The sequence below is a fragment of the Thalassophryne amazonica genome, chromosome 5 (assembly GCF_902500255.1).
Source record: "Thalassophryne amazonica chromosome 5, fThaAma1.1, whole genome shotgun sequence".
Taxonomy (NCBI): Eukaryota; Metazoa; Chordata; class Actinopteri; order Batrachoidiformes; family Batrachoididae; genus Thalassophryne; species Thalassophryne amazonica.
The window spans coordinates 115,485,809-115,503,936 of record NC_047107.1 but is presented as its reverse complement, the minus strand read 5'-3'; the positions used below and the strand labels follow the sequence as shown (position 1 = coordinate 115,503,936).

The 18,128-nt window shown below is 40.8% G+C and overlaps 1 protein-coding gene across 1 annotated transcript in view; it reads right to left on the bottom strand.

The window, feature by feature from the left end:
* Positions 1–16,002, bottom strand: part of LOC117511159 (protein HIRA) — a 41,518-nt gene extending 25,516 nt beyond the window's left edge. The window contains 10 exon segments of the mRNA XM_034171141.1: positions 721–743; positions 746–833; positions 2,619–2,786; positions 7,558–7,718; positions 12,000–12,095; positions 12,303–12,397; positions 12,522–12,612; positions 13,149–13,259; positions 13,429–13,491; positions 15,781–16,002. Coding sequence (XP_034027032.1) covers positions 721–743; positions 746–833; positions 2,619–2,786; positions 7,558–7,718; positions 12,000–12,095; positions 12,303–12,397; positions 12,522–12,612; positions 13,149–13,259; positions 13,429–13,491; positions 15,781–15,817 — 933 coding nt within the window. The 5' untranslated portion in view covers positions 15,818–16,002.
* Positions 16,003–18,128: the final 2,126 nt, after the last annotated feature.

The window sequence follows — 18,128 nt, the reverse complement described above, 5'->3', positions numbered from 1 at the left end:
GTCGTACATCAAGCAAGAATGGGAAAGAATTCTACCTACAAAGCTTCAACAATTAGTGTCCTCAGTTCCCAATGCCCTATTGACTGTTGTTAGAAGGAAGATGATGTAACACAGTGGTAAACATACCACTGTCCCAGCTTTTTTGAAACGTGTTGCAGGCATCCATTTCAAAATGAGCAAATATTTGCACAAAAACAATAAAGTGTATCAGTTTGAACATTAAATATCTTGTTGTTGTGGTGTATACAATTGAATATAGGTTTAAGAGGATTTGCAATCATTGTATTCTGTTTTTATTTACATTTTACACAACATCCCAACTTCATTGGAATTGGGGTTGTAATTTATTAACACCTTTGAAATGTCAGCTACCTATTTTATAAACACTACCCAATCTAGAGCCTGTGGATCCCCACGGGCAACATGCTAGGACAATTGTATGTCGCGATTCAGTCACAAAATCGAGAGGAAACGCTGCACTGTACATCTTTCTGGGACTTTTCGACCCAACTCACCATCATGTCAACAACAAAATACATACTGGGAACTTAAATAATGCAATCTACTACTACTACTACTATTTACTACTACTACTACATATTAGTCACACAATCGCATCCATTTAGCTACTGGACAGACTTTTGTTTGTAGAAAATAGACATTTCCATCAATTTGGCCTCCAGGTGTTGCTTTCAAGTCATCTATTTAGTGTGAACTCACCCAGACAGAGAGTGATCTGTCTTGCTGCCAACAGCACAGCAACAATAAGGACAGCTGGGTTTAGGAGCGCTGCCGTTCTTCTGCTTCTTCTTAAAGATCTTTGGGTTGAATTTCTGCACAGAGGGAAGAGATCGCAGCATGAAAACACACAGAATGAAACACATCACCCAAATTATACTCGTTTACAAGAAAACAGTGCAGTAAGTGCCAACAGTATTGTTTTGTGCTTAAAAAAAGTGACCTTCATTCAGATTTGGCAGCTCCAGTAACATGTAAATACGAGGTATCTTATAAAACTAACCGGCAGTTTTATAAAAAAAACAAAAACTATATGGATTTGATTGACATGCGATTACACCAATCATGCTTGAACCCTCGTGCGCATGTGTGAGTTTTTTCACGCGTGTCGGTGACGTCATTTCCTTGTGGGCAGGCCTTGAGTGAGATGTGGTGCCGCCCTCTCGGCTGAATTCCTTTGTTTCACACGCTGCTCGAGACGGCGCGCGTTGCTTTATCAAACTTTTTTCTGGACCTGTGAGGAATATCCGAGTGGACACTATTTGAGAAATTCAGCTGGTTTTCGGTGAAAGTTTAACGGCTGATGAGAGATTATGGGGTGTTTCTGTCGCTGTAAGGACTTCCCACGGAGCGGGACGTCCTGCAGCGCTTCCAGGCGCCGTCGTCGGCCTGTTTCAAGCTGAAATCATCCTAATTTAAGGCTCTGTGAGAGAACAGAGAAGATTCAGAAGAGGCCGGCATGAGGAGTTTATGCGGACATTCCACTGTTTAAGGACATTTTGTAATGAAAGACGTGCATGCAAATTTGCTGAGTCATTTCCGTGATGACTCGGTGAATCTGTGTGCGCCGCGACAGGAAAAACACCTCCGTGTTGAAAACCATTTGTAAAATTCAGGCGGCTTTGATGGCTTTCAACAAGTGAGTAACTGAGAAATTGTTTAACAGCTTGGGCATGTTCCAACTTGTCCGTTAAGGTTTCCAACACGGAGGTGTTTTTCCTGTCGCGACCCCCGCGGTCGGTCCGCCCGACATGCGACTCTGCCCGACGTTCTTTCATTACAAAATGTCCGTTAACAATGGAATGTCCGAATAAACTCCTCATGCCGACTTCTTCTGAAAGTTCTCTGTTCTCTGACGACTTACTGGGTCAACAGAGCCCGAAATGTGGAAATTTTCAACTTGAAACGGCGAGACGCTGCCGCCTCGAAGCGCAGATTGCTGTCAGGCGCCGTGGGCCGCCCTTACGGCGACACTACCAGACCAAAATCTCTCATCAGCCGTTAAAATTTTTTACCGAAAACCAGCTGAATTTATTGATTGGTGTCCACTCAGTTGTGCCTTACAGCTTTGAAAAAAATTTTGATCAAACAAAGCAGCAGTCTCTGAGCCATTCCTAAACAATGAAAAAAATCGACGAGAGGGTGGGCGACTCCTCACTCAAAGACTGCCCACAGGCGAATGACGTAACCGACAGGCGTGAAAAACTCTCACATGCCCACGAGGGTTCAAGCATGTCTGATGTAATCACACGTGATTCAAATCCATATGGTTTTTGAAAAAAATAATAAGGTCGGATACTTTTCTAATAGACCTCGTACCACAAACGACACAATATATTAATAAAGCTAATGCAGGTCAGTTTAGCTAGCCTTGAGATCAACATAGGACTCAATTGCAATATTGCAAACAACAATTAGGTACTACAAAAGTAATTTAGAACGATTGAAAGAACACCATTAACATCACAGCAGAGCAATAATGAATATGAGATGTGGTTCATCCAGTCGTCTCTCAAGTTTATGTTTCAGTCTTGGTACAAAATTAAGTAAGTGACCAAGAAAGTGAGTTTATTTTTACTGCACCTTTAAGCAGCACTCACCACCACTGTGACAGCTTTACGGTGACCCACAAAGTCCATATTGGTCTTCCATCCATCTCGCTCCACGATCTGAGCGGTAGGGCCGGAGTTGTTCATGGCATGAGCGGACACAAGGTACTGACCATCTGGAGACCAGGACAGTCGGAGGACATGTGTCGTCCCTCCACACTGAGAGACACAGGGAGAAATGACAGAGGAATGTTATTGCTTACTTATTTCTACAAAGAATAATTCCACATTTTAGAGATTAACTTTAAGTGTTGTCATTGACTAAATATTTAAAATCTGACATCAAGTTGTAATGTTTCTGTGCATTGATAGAGAGTGGCAACATGAGTTAAAAAAAAAACGGTCACGTGACTCATGGTGCCATCTTGGGTTGAAAATAGCATTGGCTGTTAATGTGCCTGCATGTAAAAGCCAGTTATTACCTCCGCCAAGGAGGTTATGTTTTCGGTCGCGTTTGTTTGTTTGTCTGTTTGTCAGCAGGATAACTCAAACGTTTTGAACAGATTTTGATGAAATTTTGTGGAGTGGCTGGAAATGACAAGAGGAACAAGTGATTAAATTTTAGTGGTGATCCGGATCACCACTAAAAAATGTTAAATATTAAAAAATGTTACAAAAATTCATATATTTACAGTTTAGTTGAATAATAAATTGAATTTTGTCTCTTATTTGTTTTTGTCTATAAGCACATGCAATATCAATATAAGTGCTCAGATGACAGTAGCTTCTGGGAAAGGTGCAAGTTGCAATAAAATAAAATGATTCCACGGCATGTAGCTGTTATGGCGGTCAGTGAACCCATGGCCTTGGTGAAGGTTTGCACTCTCTGAGTGCTTCTAGTTTTATTTATTTACTCACTGAAAATGTCGGGTTGTTATGCATTTGGAGGCACAAATACAACCCCTGGCAAAAATTATGGACCTCACCGGCCCTCGGAGGATGTTCATTCAGTTGTTTAATTTTGTAGAAAAAAAAGCAGATCACAGACATGACACAAAACTAAAGTCATTTCAAATGGCAACTTTCTGGCTTTAAGAAACACTATAAGAAATCAGGAAAAAAATTGTGGCAGTCAATAACGGTTACTTTTTTAGACCAAGCAGAGGGAAAAAAATATGGACTCACCCTGTAAATTTTCATCCCCAAATCTAACACCTGCATCAAATCAGATCTGCTCCTTAGTCTGCATCTATAAGGAGTGATCACACCTTGGAGAGCTGTTGCACCAAGTGGACTGACATGAATCATGGCTCCAACACGAGAGATGTCAATTGAAACAAAGGAGAGGATTATCAAACTGTTAAAAGGGGGTAAATCATCACGCAATGTTGCAAAAGATGTTGGTTGTTCACAGTCAGCTGTGTCTAAACTCTGGACCAAATACAAACAACATGGGAAGGTTGTTAAAGGCAAACATACTGGTAGACCAAGGAAGACATCAAAGCGTCAAGACAGAAAACTTAAAGCAATATGTCTCAAAAATCGAAAATGCACAAAAAACAAATGAGGAACGAATGGGAGGAAACTGGAGTCAACGGTCTGTGAACGAACTGTAAGAAACCGCCTAAAGGAAATGGGATTTACATACAAAAAGCTAACGAAAGCCATCATTACCACCTAAACAGAAAAAACAAGGTTACAATGGGCTAAGGAAAAGCAATCGTGGACTGTGGATGACTGGATCAAATCAAATCAATTTTATTTATATAGCGCCAAATCACAACAAAACAGTTGCCCCAAGGCGCTTTATATTGTAAGGCAAGGCCATACAATAATTATGTAAAACCCCAACGGTCAAACCGACCCCCTGTGAGCAAGCACTTGGCTACAGTGGGAAGGAAAAACTCCCTTTTAACAGGAAGAAACCTCCAGCAGAACCAGGCTCAGGGGAGGGGCAGTCTTCTGCTGGGACTGGTTGGGGCTGAGGGAGAGAACCAGGAAAAAGACATGCTGTGGAGGGGAGCAGAGGATCGATCACTAATGATTAAATGCAGAGTGTGCATACAGAGCAAAAAGAGAAAGAAACAGTGCATCATGGGAACCCCCCAGCAGTCTACGTCTATAGCAGCATAACTAAAGGGATGGTTCTAGGGTCACCTGATACAGCCCTAACTATAAGCTTTAGCAAAAAGGAAGTTTTAAGCCTAATCTTAAAAGTAGAGAGGGTGTCTGTCTCCCTGATCTGAATTGGGAGCTGGTTCCACAGGAGAGGAGCCTGAAAGCTGAAGGCTCTGCCTCCCATTCTACTCTTACAAACCCTAGGAACTACAGTAAGCCTGCAGTCTGAGAGCGAAGCGCTCTATTGGGGTGATATGGTACTACGAGGTCCCTAAGATAAGATGGGACCTGATTATTCAAAACCTTATAAGTAAGAAGAAGAATTTTAAATTCTATTCTAGAATTAACAGGAAGCCACGAAGAGAGGCCAATATGGGTGAGATATGCTCTCTCCTTCTAGTCCCCGTCAGTACTCTAGCTGCAGCATTTTGAATTAACTGAAGGCTTTTTAGGGAACTTTTAGGACACCTGATAATAATGAATCAATTTTAAAATCAATTTTATTATATAGCGCCAAATCACAACAAACAGTTGCCCAAGGCGCTTATATGTAAGGCAAGGCCATACAATAATTATGTAAAGTTATTGTACTTGGCCCCACAATCTTAGAAAAATGGTGTCTAACCAGATCCTTACTCTGGATGGCATTACCCTGACCTCTAGTAATACTGTGAGAAATCTTGGAGTCATTTTTGATCAGGATATGTCATTCAAAGCACATATTAAACAAATATGTAGGATTGCTTTTTTGCATTTACGCAATATCTCTAAAATTAGAAAGGTCTTGTCTCAGAGTGATGCTGAAAAACTAATTCATGCATTATTTCCTCTAGGCTGGACTATTGTAATTCATTATTATCAGGTTGTCCTAAAGTTCCCTAAAAAGCCTTCAGTTAATTCAAAATGCTGCAGCTAGAGTACTAACGGGGACTAGAAGGAGAGAGCATATCTCACCCATATTGGCCTCTCTTCATTGGCTTCCTGTTAATTCTAGAATAGAATTAAAATTCTTCTTCTTACTATAAGGTTTTGAATAATCAGGTCCCATCTTATCTTAGGGACCTCGTAGTACCATATCACCCCAATAGAGCGCTTCGCTCTCAGACTGCAGGCTTACTTGTTGTTCCTAGGGTTTGTAAGAGTAGAATGGGAGGCAGAGCCTTCAGGCACCACTCTGCATTTAATCATTAGCGATCGATCTCTGCTCCCCTCCACAGCATGTCTTTTTCCTGGTCTCTCCCTCAGCCCCAACCAGTCCCAGCAGAAGACTGCCCCTCCCTGAGCCTGGTTCTGCTGGAGGTTTCTTCCTGTTAAAAGGGAGTTTTTCCTTCCCACTGTAGCCAAGTGCTTGCCACAGGGGGTCGTTTTGACCGTTGGGGTTTTACATAATTATTGTATGGCCTTGCCTTACAATATAAGCGCCTTGGGGCAACTGTTGTTGTGATTTGGCGCTATATAAAAAAAAATGATTGATTGATTGATTGAAATGACTTTAGTTTTGTGTCATGTCTGTGATCTGCTTTTTTTCTACAAAATTAAACAACTGAATGAACATCCTCCGAGGCCGGTGATTCCATAATTTTTGCCAGGGGTTGTAGACACAACAAGGGCTTCAAGATGTACAGATTCCCTTCAGATCCAAACAGAAGAAAAATTTGGGAAAATAAAGTCAGTTGTGTGGGATGGAAGAGACTTCATCATCAAAGCTTTGAGAGGTAAATTTATTGTTCAGTCCCATGTACAGTAAAACTCACCTAAACCGTGTCGTATAAACCAGATATTTGCAGTCACCGGACAAAAAAGTCCCAAAGTTTTTGTATTGTTTTCCATGTTGCAAAAACTGTATAGAACGGATTTTGTACAGTGGATTTTTTCGCTCACATCGGATAAAATGTCCCGTCCAATCACAATGTATTGCCATTTAAACCCCTTGCATGTGGGACCAGAGTCATTTCCATGCTAAAAAGCCCAACTGTTTATTTTTTAACAACGTGTTCAGACTCGGACCTGCAGCCTGCAGCAGCTGCAAAAGGCTATGATTTGACAGTTTGCTGCTTTCAATCCTTTGTCTCTCATCATATTTTAACAGTTTTTTGCAGTGCGTACGCAGATTACATTTTGATTCAGGATTCCCTGTAGATGTTCGGTGCCTCCTGACTATAACTAATCTGTTACATACATATGGCTCACATCAGATAAAATGTCCTGTCCGATTGCAATGTATTTCCATTAAAAACCCCGAGCAGTCTGGATGTGCAGAGGTACAAATTACTAACTCTAACTCTACTAATTAATAACTCTGACACTCGCCGATTTGAGGAAAGTGGGCCCGGAGTCATTTCCCTGATTAAAAGACCAACCGTTTATTTTTCAAACTGTGTTCAGATTGGGACCTGAAGCCTGACGTGCACCTGTTAGATCAAACACAAAAGGCTGTGATTTGACACATTTCTGCTTTTAATCCTTCGTCTCCCATCATATCATCATATCATATCATGCTGACAAATGGATCAGAAAAGTCCGCACATTTACAGCACGAAGTCTGTAAAAGAGGAAAATGTTCAGCTTACATTTGATTTGGAGGTGATGATTGTAGAAAGAAAAGCTTGTTGAGTGTCAAATTAGTCCAAATTACTATAATCAGCTGATCACTATTACCAATGCAATCTCTCACCGGCACCACTTCAAATCACAAATGTCCGGTATAGTTTTGAATCTCTCCAACACCACTAACATTAATGAAGTTTAGGAATAGAACCTTTTACACAGCTCAGACTGTAAATCCCACTTTGTGATTATGGCCATCAAACACAACAAACAGCACATTGTGTGCTATGAAGACATCAATAACAAGAGCAGCAGCATGCTCTACCTCGCTGAAGGGCTTTGTGATGTTGGCCTCCATTTGCCAGTCCACTGTCCTCCACACTTTGAGGCTGTGGTCATCCGCCTGTGACGCAATGTACTTCCCCACTGGATCCCACGTCAGGCCTTTAACCAGCCCAGTGTGTCCTCGCAAACATGTCACCATCTCTGAAGAGAAAGACAACCGAGTCAGAGACATGTCAGACAAAGGTGCAGCTCTGAGAAAAGAAAGGTTTATGCTCCACAGGACAGCGCGTTAATAAAAACAAATTTAACATAAGTAACAATAAACTGAATCTTCATGCACATATATCAATCAATCAATCAATTTTTTATATAGCGCCAAATCACAACAAACAGTTGCCCCAAGGCGCTTTATATTGTAAGGCAAGGCCATACAATAATTATGTAAAACCCCAACGGTCAAAACGACCCCCTGTGAGCAAGCACTTGGCTACAGTGGGAAGGAAAAACTCCCTTTTAACAGGAAGAAACCTCCAGCAGAACCAGGCTCAGGGAGGGGCAGTCTTCTGCTGGGACTGTCTGAGGCCATAAGAAGATCATTTGTAACCTTCACTAATGCTGTTTCTGTACTATGATGAATTCTAAAACCTGACTGAAACTCTTCAAATAGACCATTCCTCTGCAGATGATCAGTTAGCTGTTTTACAACTACCCTTTCAAGAATTTTTGAGAGAAAAGGAAGGTTGGAGATTGGCCTATAATTAGCTAAGATAGCTGGGTCAAGTGATGGCTTTTTAAGTAATGGTTTAATTACTGCCACCTTAAAAGCCTGTGGTACATAGCCAACTAACAAAGATAGATTGATCATATTTAAGATCGAAGCATTAAATAATGGTAGGGCTTCCTTGAGCAGCCTGGTAGGAATGGGGTCTAATAAACATGTTGATGGTTTGGATGAAGTAACTAATGAAAATAACTCAGACAGAACAATCGGAGAGAAAGAGTCTAACCAAATACCGGCATCACTGAAAGCAGCCAAAGATAACGATATGTCTTTGGGATGGTTATGAGTAATTTTTTCTCTAATAGTTAAAATTTTGTTAGCAAAGAAAGTCATGAAGTCATTACTAGTTAAGTTAATGGAATACTCAGCTCAATAGAGCTCTGACTCTTTGTCAGCCTGGCTACAGTGCTGAAAAGAAACCTGGGGTTGTTCTTATTTTCTTCAATTAGTGATGAGTAGAAAGATGTCCTAGCTTTACGGAGGGCTTTTTTATAGAGCAACAGACTCTTTTTTCCAGGCTAAGTGAAGATCTTCTAAATTAGTGAGACGCCATTTCCTCTCCAACTTACGGGTTATCTGCTTTAAGCTGCGAGTTTGTGAGTTATACCACGGAGTCAGACACTTCTGATTAAAGCTCTCTTTTTCAGAGGAGCTACAGCATCCGAAGTTGTCTTCAATGAGGATGTAAAACTATTGACGAGATACTCTATCTCCCTTACAGAGTTTAGGTAGCTACTCTGCACTGTGTTGGTATATGGCATTAGAGAACATAAAGAAGGAATCATATCTTTAAACCTAGTTACAGCGCTTTCTGAAAGACTTCTAGTGTAATGAAACTTATTCCCTACTGCTGGGTAGTCCATCAGAGTAAATGTAAATGTTATTAAGAAATGATCAGACAGAAGGGAGTTTTCAGGGAATACTGTTAAGTCTTCTATTTCCATACCATAAGTCAGAACAAGATCTAAGATATGATTAAAGTGGTGGGTGGACTCATTTACTTTTTGAGCAAAGCCAATAGAGTCTAATAATAGATTAAATGCAGTGTTGAGGCTGTCATTCTCAGCATCTGTGTGGATGTTAAAATCGCCCACTATAATTATCTTATCTGAGCTAAGCACTAAGTCAGACAAAAGGTCTGAAAATTCACAGAGAACCTCACAGTAAACGACCAGGTGGACGATAGATAATAACAAATAAACTGTTTTTTGGGACTTCCAATTTGGATGGACAAGACTAAGAGACAAGCTTTCAAATGAATTAAAGCTCTGTCTGGGTTTTTGATTAATTAATAAGCTGGAATGGAAGATGCTGCTAATCCTCCGCCCCGGCCCGTGCTACGAGCATTCTGACAGTTAGTGTGACTCGGGGGTGTTGACTCATTTAAACTAACATATTCATCCTGCTGTAACCAGGTTTCTGTTAGGCAGAATAAATCAATATGTTGATCAATTATTATATCATTTACCAACAGGGACTTAGAAGAGAGAGACCTAATGTTTAATAGACCACATTTAACTGTTTTAGTCTGTGGTGCAGTTGAAGGTGCTATATTATTTTTTCTTTTTGAATTTTTATGCTTAAATAGATTTTTGCTGGTTATTGGTAGTCTGGGAGCAGGCACCGTCTCTACGGGGATGGGGTAATGAGGGGATGGCAGGGGGAGAGAAGCTGCAGAGAGGTGTGTAAGACTACAACTCTGCTTCCTGGTCCCAACCCTGGATAGTCACGGTTTGGAGGATTTAAGAAAATTGGCCAGATTTCTAGAAATGAGAGCTGCTCCATCCAAAGTGGGATGGATGCCGTCTCTCCTAACAAGACCAGGTTTTCCCCAGAAGCTTTGCCAATTATCTATGAAGCCCACCTCATTTTTTGGACACCACTCAGACAGCCAGCAATTCAAGGAGAACATGCGGCCTAAACATGTCACTCCCGGTCCGATTGGGGAGGGGCCCAGAGAAAACTACAGAGTCCGACATTGTTTTTGCAAAGTTACACACCGATTTAATGTTAATTTTAGTGACCTCCGATTGGCGTAACCGGGTGTCATTACTGCCGACGTGAATTACAATCTTACCAAATTTACGCTTAGCCTTAGCCAGCAGTTTCAAATTTCCTTCAATGTCGCCTGCTCTGGCCCCCGGAAGACAATTGACTATGGTTGCTGGTGTCGCTAACTTCACATTTCGCAAAACAGAGTCGCCAATAACCAGAGTTTGATCCTCGGCGGGTGTGTCGTTGAGTGGGGAAAAACGGTTAGAGATGTGAACGAGTTGGCGGTGTACACGGGGCTTCTGTTTAGGGCTACGCTTCCTCCTCACAGTCACCCAGTCAGCCTGCTTTCCCGGCTGCTCGGGATCTGCCAGGGGGGAACTAACGGCGGCTAAGCTACCTTGGTCCGCACCGACTACAGGGGCCTGGCTAGCTGTAGAATTTTCCACGGTGCGGAGCCGAGTCTCCAATTCGCCCAGCCTGGCCTCAAAGCTACGAATAAGCTACACTTATTACAAGTACCATTACTGCTAAAGGAGGCCGAGGAATAACTAAACATTTCACACCCAGAGCAGAAAAGTGCGGGAGAGACAGGAGAAGCCGCCATGCTAAATCGGCTAAGAGCTAGTAGCTACGCTAAGCTAGCGGATTCCTAAAAACACGCAAAGTGAATAATGTGTAAATAATTTAGAGGTGATTCAGCAGAAGGAGTGCTTTAGTTAAGGCACGTAAAGATTACACTGGGAAACAAATCGTAATCTAGATAACTAGATCAATCTAACTGCGCAGATTAAACAGCTAACAGATACAGAAAAACACCGCTGTGCTCCGGAACAGGAAGTGATACAATACCGCAGTGAGAGCCAACCACTAGTAGAGGCAAGCAAGAGGATATATAAAGATGGTGAGAGTCAAACAATCACCCTGCTCAGCGTGTTGCTCTCGTTGGAGCAACATCTCCGCTATTTTGGCATTCTGGGATAGCTCGCCTGACTACTTTCGCCTGATCCAGCGCTGAATTTGCCGACATAAGAAGATGCTGCTGGATAAGTGTGAGTATATTGACTTACGAACATTTAGGCATAAAAACACACGAGATACACAAATTTTTGAGCTAAATATACTCCTCATGTTTTTGTTACCCATGAAAATGCACTGTCATCGCAAATACAGCATTGTTTGGGAACGACTTTTTGCGCAGGAATTCATCAAGCACGTCGGGCGCGGGCGTGTACTAACACAGAATATACAGAAACTGTATGGTTGTTTGGCCAAAACAAGCGCATCCACTTTTAGCTTGCCATAAGCTAAGCTGGTGGTGCTCGTGAGAGTATGTCAAACAATGCAAAAACTAGAAAACTATAAAACAGAAGCCTCCTCTGGATTAAAATTTAGAATTTTATGTCCAATCTGAATAATCAGTTTGAGAACAATAAGATTTTGAAAGTCACATTATTTGTTCTTGGAGCACGGAAGATAATTCTAATAGACAAAATTATATTCTATAGTCACACAGAGGAGCACAAAATTATTCGTTCTCACTCTATAACGGCAGATTCTTTTTATTTCACACATTGTTCAGTAACTTTCCAATGTTTGCATTTCATACTAAATTGTTTCAATAAACACAACATCAATTTTAGCAGTTATTCAAGGTTTTTTTTTTGTTTTCCTCCTTTTCTCCTGATTTCATTTGTTTTGTCTCTTACCTGGGAATTTACGAGCATTCCAGATGACGATAGTGTTGTCAACGCTGCAGGAGGCCAACCACACGTCGTGAGGAGACCACGCCACATCCATTACATCTACACACACACACACACACACACACACACACACACACACACACACACACACACACACACACACACACACGAGATCACTGTTGAGTTCACTGATGCAATGCAATTCATTTTGACCAAACATATCTGAATGTCCGTTTTTTTAAATAAAGTTATAATTACAACTTATGTGTGAAAATATAAAAAGTGGCATTTGTGTTTGTGTCTTACCACCAGTATGGTTCCTCAATATGGTGACACATCGCCATTGCTCTACATTAGCCAGCTTACTGCTCGACCCAAACACTGTGCTCGGACCAATAAACCTACACAGACAAAACAGCCGCCAGGTTTACTTGACACAAAAAACTCCCTCATGAAAAATAAAGCTCCATTTTTGAGTAAACAGCAAATGCATCTTTAGCTGGAACATTGCTTGTGTTTACATACGCAGCTCTCTTCCACACCATGACCAGCTTGTCATCTCCTCCTGATGCCAGGTACAGCCCATTATTGGACCACCGTACACAGTTCACACACGCTGCAGAGACACACACACACACACACACACACACACACACACTACTGTTTATTCAGCTTGTAAATACTCCTCTAGGATTTCTGCTGACAAGTCAGCTATAATGAGCAATAATGATACAATAAAAACAAACCACATTAATCAAATTCTTCACAATAATCCACACAAATGTGTCAAGAAATTATTTTTGCATAATTACATATAAATCGCTTTCACACATTGAGCTACTTTGACTCCTCCTGAACCTGACATAGGTTAATCCAAGACACTCCCATCATATCATGTCGTGGCTGAACCACGACAATGACCAACAAGCTCCGAATCACTTGTTTTCAAGAGACTTTATGCTTCTCAAGCCACGCTCACTTTGAAATAGTCAAATAACCAAATCAGTCCTGACATGATACTATAGATCCTGCTTCATTTAGAAACACACCCCGTAGACATCACAGTAGGTATTGATCAAGAATAAAAACAGTCATCATGACAGGATACCATCAATGAATTATAACTTCAATATGTATCTGTTGGCTAGTTACCCAGATGATTGTCCATTTGGCAAAGCATCTTTGGAATATTTTCATTCTTCTCATCCTCCTCTCGTAGAACCGGTGCCATGTTCCATATCACCACCTTCCCAGAATCCTCTCCTGAACACAAACATTATAGATATACGCCCATTTATATTATGGAGAAATAAAACATCTCTGCTTTTCTTTAGCAAAATAATGCTGTTTACTAAAGAAGTGACACATGTTCAGAGGTGGATACCTTAAAAATGACACCAGCACATCAATAAAACATCTGTGTGCAGCTTACCTTGACCACCAGTTGAAAATTTTGTTCCATCAGGATGGATATCAACTGAAAATATTGGTTTGCCTGCAAAATAGAACAAATTTACAGCATCTGAGACCTACAATAAACTGGCTTTCCCTTTGACACATCCCATATTATTATATAGCTACAAAGCTACACGCGCGCCGATTGGCTGATTTCCGTTCTGACATTTTCCCCATATCAGACTGTTACCACGACAATGGCTCCAGATCATGTATCAGATCTGCGACTTTGTTTATAATTTTCACATTATGAAATAAAACTAAATAAAAAGCAAACAAAGAAATTATGAGCGACGAAGAGGACCACTCCATGAGCGAATTTTATTATACTGATTAGTTTCAATTGGAGGAATTAACAGCAAACGAGCTCAAAGTGGACATGCAAAATGAAGGCCAAGAAGATGAAAACACAGCTCCAAACAGCCATATTAAACAAATTATTAACCTTGCTTGCTTGTCTGTACGGGAATATCAGCCCTCTGTGTTTTTTGCATGATTACTTGGCTACAACACTACGCGCACTCTGATTGGCTGATTACCATGACAGACCTCTGTCTTTTTTGACCACGGGCTGATATTTTCCCGTACAGACCTCGCTTTCAGTTAAAAACCCTTTAGTCATGCCTGTCACCTGCTGAACGGTTAGTGGAGGTGTCTGCCTTCAATTAGGAGCTTAAACTAATAACCATAGACTGACACCCACTATTGGGCAAATATGGGACAAAATGTACAACAGAATGGAAATGTAAATACGTAATTAATTAATTGATAAAAATGTGTAGCTGGGGATGATGTTTTGAAGACATCTATGACAGACCAACGCAGACAGCCGTGACTATTACAATAGCCTCTTTCCACTTGTCTAATAATACAGTTTGACCAGCACTGCAACATCTCTCTGTCAGAGCCATTGTTGATATCTGTAAATCTTGGCATCTATCACAAAAATAAATAGGCTTGATTTCATTGACAGTTTTTACATGGATAGCAGTAATCTGATTATTGACCTTATTATGAAAAAGACCATATTCAGAATATGACATTTACATGAGTTGTTTAAAGAATATTTCATCCATATTCCCATTTACATGTTACAGAACATAGCCATAACCCACAAACATATTACATCCCCAGTGTTTTATCTGCTGCAAAATTCTAGTAAAACTCCCAATAGGTGGCCATAGTCTGATTAAAGTGTTAACATGTCTACAATGCACTTTAATAATCAGACTAAGGTAGGAACACCCATCCATTTTCTATACCCGCTTACTCCAATTTAGGATCCCAAGGGGTTGTAGCCTATCCCAGTAGTCATAGGGCATGAGGCGGGGTACACCATGGACAGCACCCTAGTCTGTCGCAGTAACAGGAATACCCTACATCTTAATTAGATTACTGCTTACCTTATTTGGGTTATGCGAAAATGTTGTTCACACGAAAGGGTCTTTTTCAGAATATGGTGTTAATCAGACTGAGGTGATAATATTAAAGCCCATGTAAATGCAGCTACTGTATCATGGAAGTCGGAATACAGGATAAAAAGCAGGGGCTCCAGTATGCTGCCTTGCATTATGCCACTTATGCCCTCTGTCTAGGATGAGAACGTCCTGCGGCTTTACACATGCTGCTATCTCCTAATTAGGAAACTAGTGATCCATCATTATAGTTTCCCTCCTATACTGTATCCTTTGAGCTTCCGAAATAAATGCTAATGAGGGACACAATTGAACACTTACTTAAAGTTGATATTAGAGCACCCATGACACTTTATCTGTCTTATATATAGCTTGAAAATAAGCTTGTCTGCCAGTTTCCTTAATTTTCCAAAGCCTCGTTCTCGTGATATTTTTGAAACAATTCAGTATGTAAAACAATATTTAAAATAAACAATTCCTAAGCAAACCAATTTCCCAGTGGGTTTCAATGACACTTTACCCCCGTGTGATTACACTAGCGCAGAATAATATGTTTTCCCTAAAATACATTTATTTTCAAATATATATATAATATATTAGTCAAGATATCAGTTTGAAAGAAAGTGCAAGTTTGACAGGAAGGTTAGTAAACGTCACGACATCTTAGCGGGGGGCAGCGGGGGGCGGCGGCGGGGGGGGGCTAAGCTAACTAGGTAGCAAACAGTAAAATTGTTGCTTCAAACGGGGGATCGAACCCATCCCAGTGGTCCTTTGCGCTAACAAACAGCACCCGATTATGTTCAGATTGTGATACAACTTTGGAAAAAGTCACAAGTCAAATAAGAGTCGACCATCGTGTTATCAGCTCCGACAACAAAAGCACAACTTGATCCAAGATTCCTGCACAAGCTCACCGTTGTGGCTCACCCAACTGGGCTTCAGCAGCTTCATTTTTAAGTCACTTTTTGAAATTTCTTCATCAACAAGTCCTTTCTGCGTTCAGTCCGGATGATGAACGAACTCTCCTGTGTCTCAAACTCTGAGTAAGACTTTGCTATTTTTGTTTATCCAACTCCATCTGTGCAGCTGAAGCATGAAGCAGCGGCATCACATCGCTCGCACATCTTCTTCTGTTTGATTTACTGCCGTTCAGCAACTCGACCGGCTCATTAGCGTCACCTACAGTGCAACCATCAAACAGGCAAAATCTTAGTCAAAAGCACTTTTTTTTGAGTGGCCTTTTTCTTGTGGCTATTTCTGTATAATAATAATGCTCTTTAACAAATTTTAACACATTTGCAAGTGCAAATACGCAGTTTGTGTGCACACAAACGTCTTAAAATTAAGAGTGTTGCATTTCAATCAATCAATCAATCAATTTTTTTTTTATATAGCGCCAAATCACAACAAACAGTTGCCCCAAGGCGCTTTATATTGTAAGGCAAGGCCATACAATAATTATGTAAAACCCCAACGGTCAAAACGACCCCCTGTGAGCAAGCACTTGGCTACAGTGGGAAGGAAAAACTCCCTTTTAACAGGAAGAAACCTCCAGCAGAACCAGGCTCAGGGAGGGGCAGTCTTCTGCTGGGACTGGTTGGGGCTGAGGGAGAGAACCAGGAAAAAGACATGCTGTGGAGGGAGCAGAGATCGATCACTAATGATTAAATGCAGAGTGGTGCATACAGAGCAAAAAGAAAAAGAAACAGTGCATCATGGGAACCCCCCAGCAGTCTACGTCTATAGCAGCATAACTAAGGGATGGTTCAGGGTCACCTGATCCAGCCCTAACTATAAGCTTTAGCAAAAAGGAAAGTTTTAAGCCTAATCTTAAAAGTAGAGAGGGTGTCTGTCTCCCTGATCTGAATTGGGAGCTGGTTCCACAGGAGAGGAGCCTGAAAGCTGAAGGCTCTGCCTCCCATTCTACTCTTACAAACCCTAGGAACTACAAGTAAGCCTGCAGTCTGAGAGCGAAGCGCTCTATTGGGGTAATATGGTACTACGAGGTCCCTAAGATAAGATGGGACCTGATTATTCAAAACCTTATAAGTAAGAAGAAGAATTTTAAATTCTATTCTAGAATTAACAGGAAGCCAATGAAGAGAGGCCAATATGGGTGAGATATGCTCTCTCCTTCTAGTCCCCGTCAGTACTCTAGCTGCAGCATTTTGAATTAACTGAAGGCTTTTTAGGGAACTTTTAGGACAACCTGATAATAATGAATTACAATAGTCCAGCCTAGAGGAAATAAATGCATGAATTAGTTTTTCAGCATCACTCTGAGACAAGACCTTTCTGATTTTAGAGATATTGCGTAAATGCAAAAAAGCAGTCCTACATATTTGTTTAATATGCACTTTGAATGACATATCCTGATCAAAAATGACTCCAAGATTTCTCACAGTATTACTAGAGGTCAGGGTAATGCCATCCAGAGTAAGGATCTGGTTAGACACCATGTTTCTAAGATTTGTGGGGCCAAGTACAATAACTTCAGTTTTATCTGAGTTTAAAAGCAGGAAATTAGAGGTCATCCATGTCTTTATGTCTGTAAGACAATCCTGCAGTTTAGCTAATTGGTGTGTGTCCTCTGGCTTCATGGATAGATAAAGCTGGGTATCATCTGCGTAACAATGAAAATTTAAGCAATACCGTCTAATAATACTGCCTAAGGGAAGCATGTATAAAGTGAATAAAATTGGTCCTAGCACAGAACCTTGTGGAACTCCATAATTAACTTTAGTCTGTGAAGAAGATTCCCCATTTACATGAACAAATTGTAATCTATTAGACAAATATGATTCAAACCACCGCAGCGCAGTGCCTTTAATACCTATGGCATGCTCTAATCTCTGTAATAAAATTTTATGGTCAACAGTATCAAAAGCAGCACTGAGATCTAACAGAACAAGCACAGAGATGAGTCCACTGTCCGAGGCCATAAGAAGATCATTTGTAACCTTCACTAATGCTGTTTCTGTACTATGATGAATTCTAAAACCTGACTGAAACTCTTCAAATAGACCATTCCTCTGCAGATGATCAGTTAGCTGTTTTACAACTACCCTTTCAAGAATTTTTGAGAGAAAAGGAAGGTTGGAGATTGGCCTATAATTAGCTAAGATAGCTGGGTCAAGTGATGGCTTTTTAAGTAATGGTTTAATTACTGCCACCTTAAAAGCCTGTGGTACATAGCCAACTAACAAAGATAGATTGATCATATTTAAGATCGAAGCATTAAATAATGGTAGGGCTTCCTTGA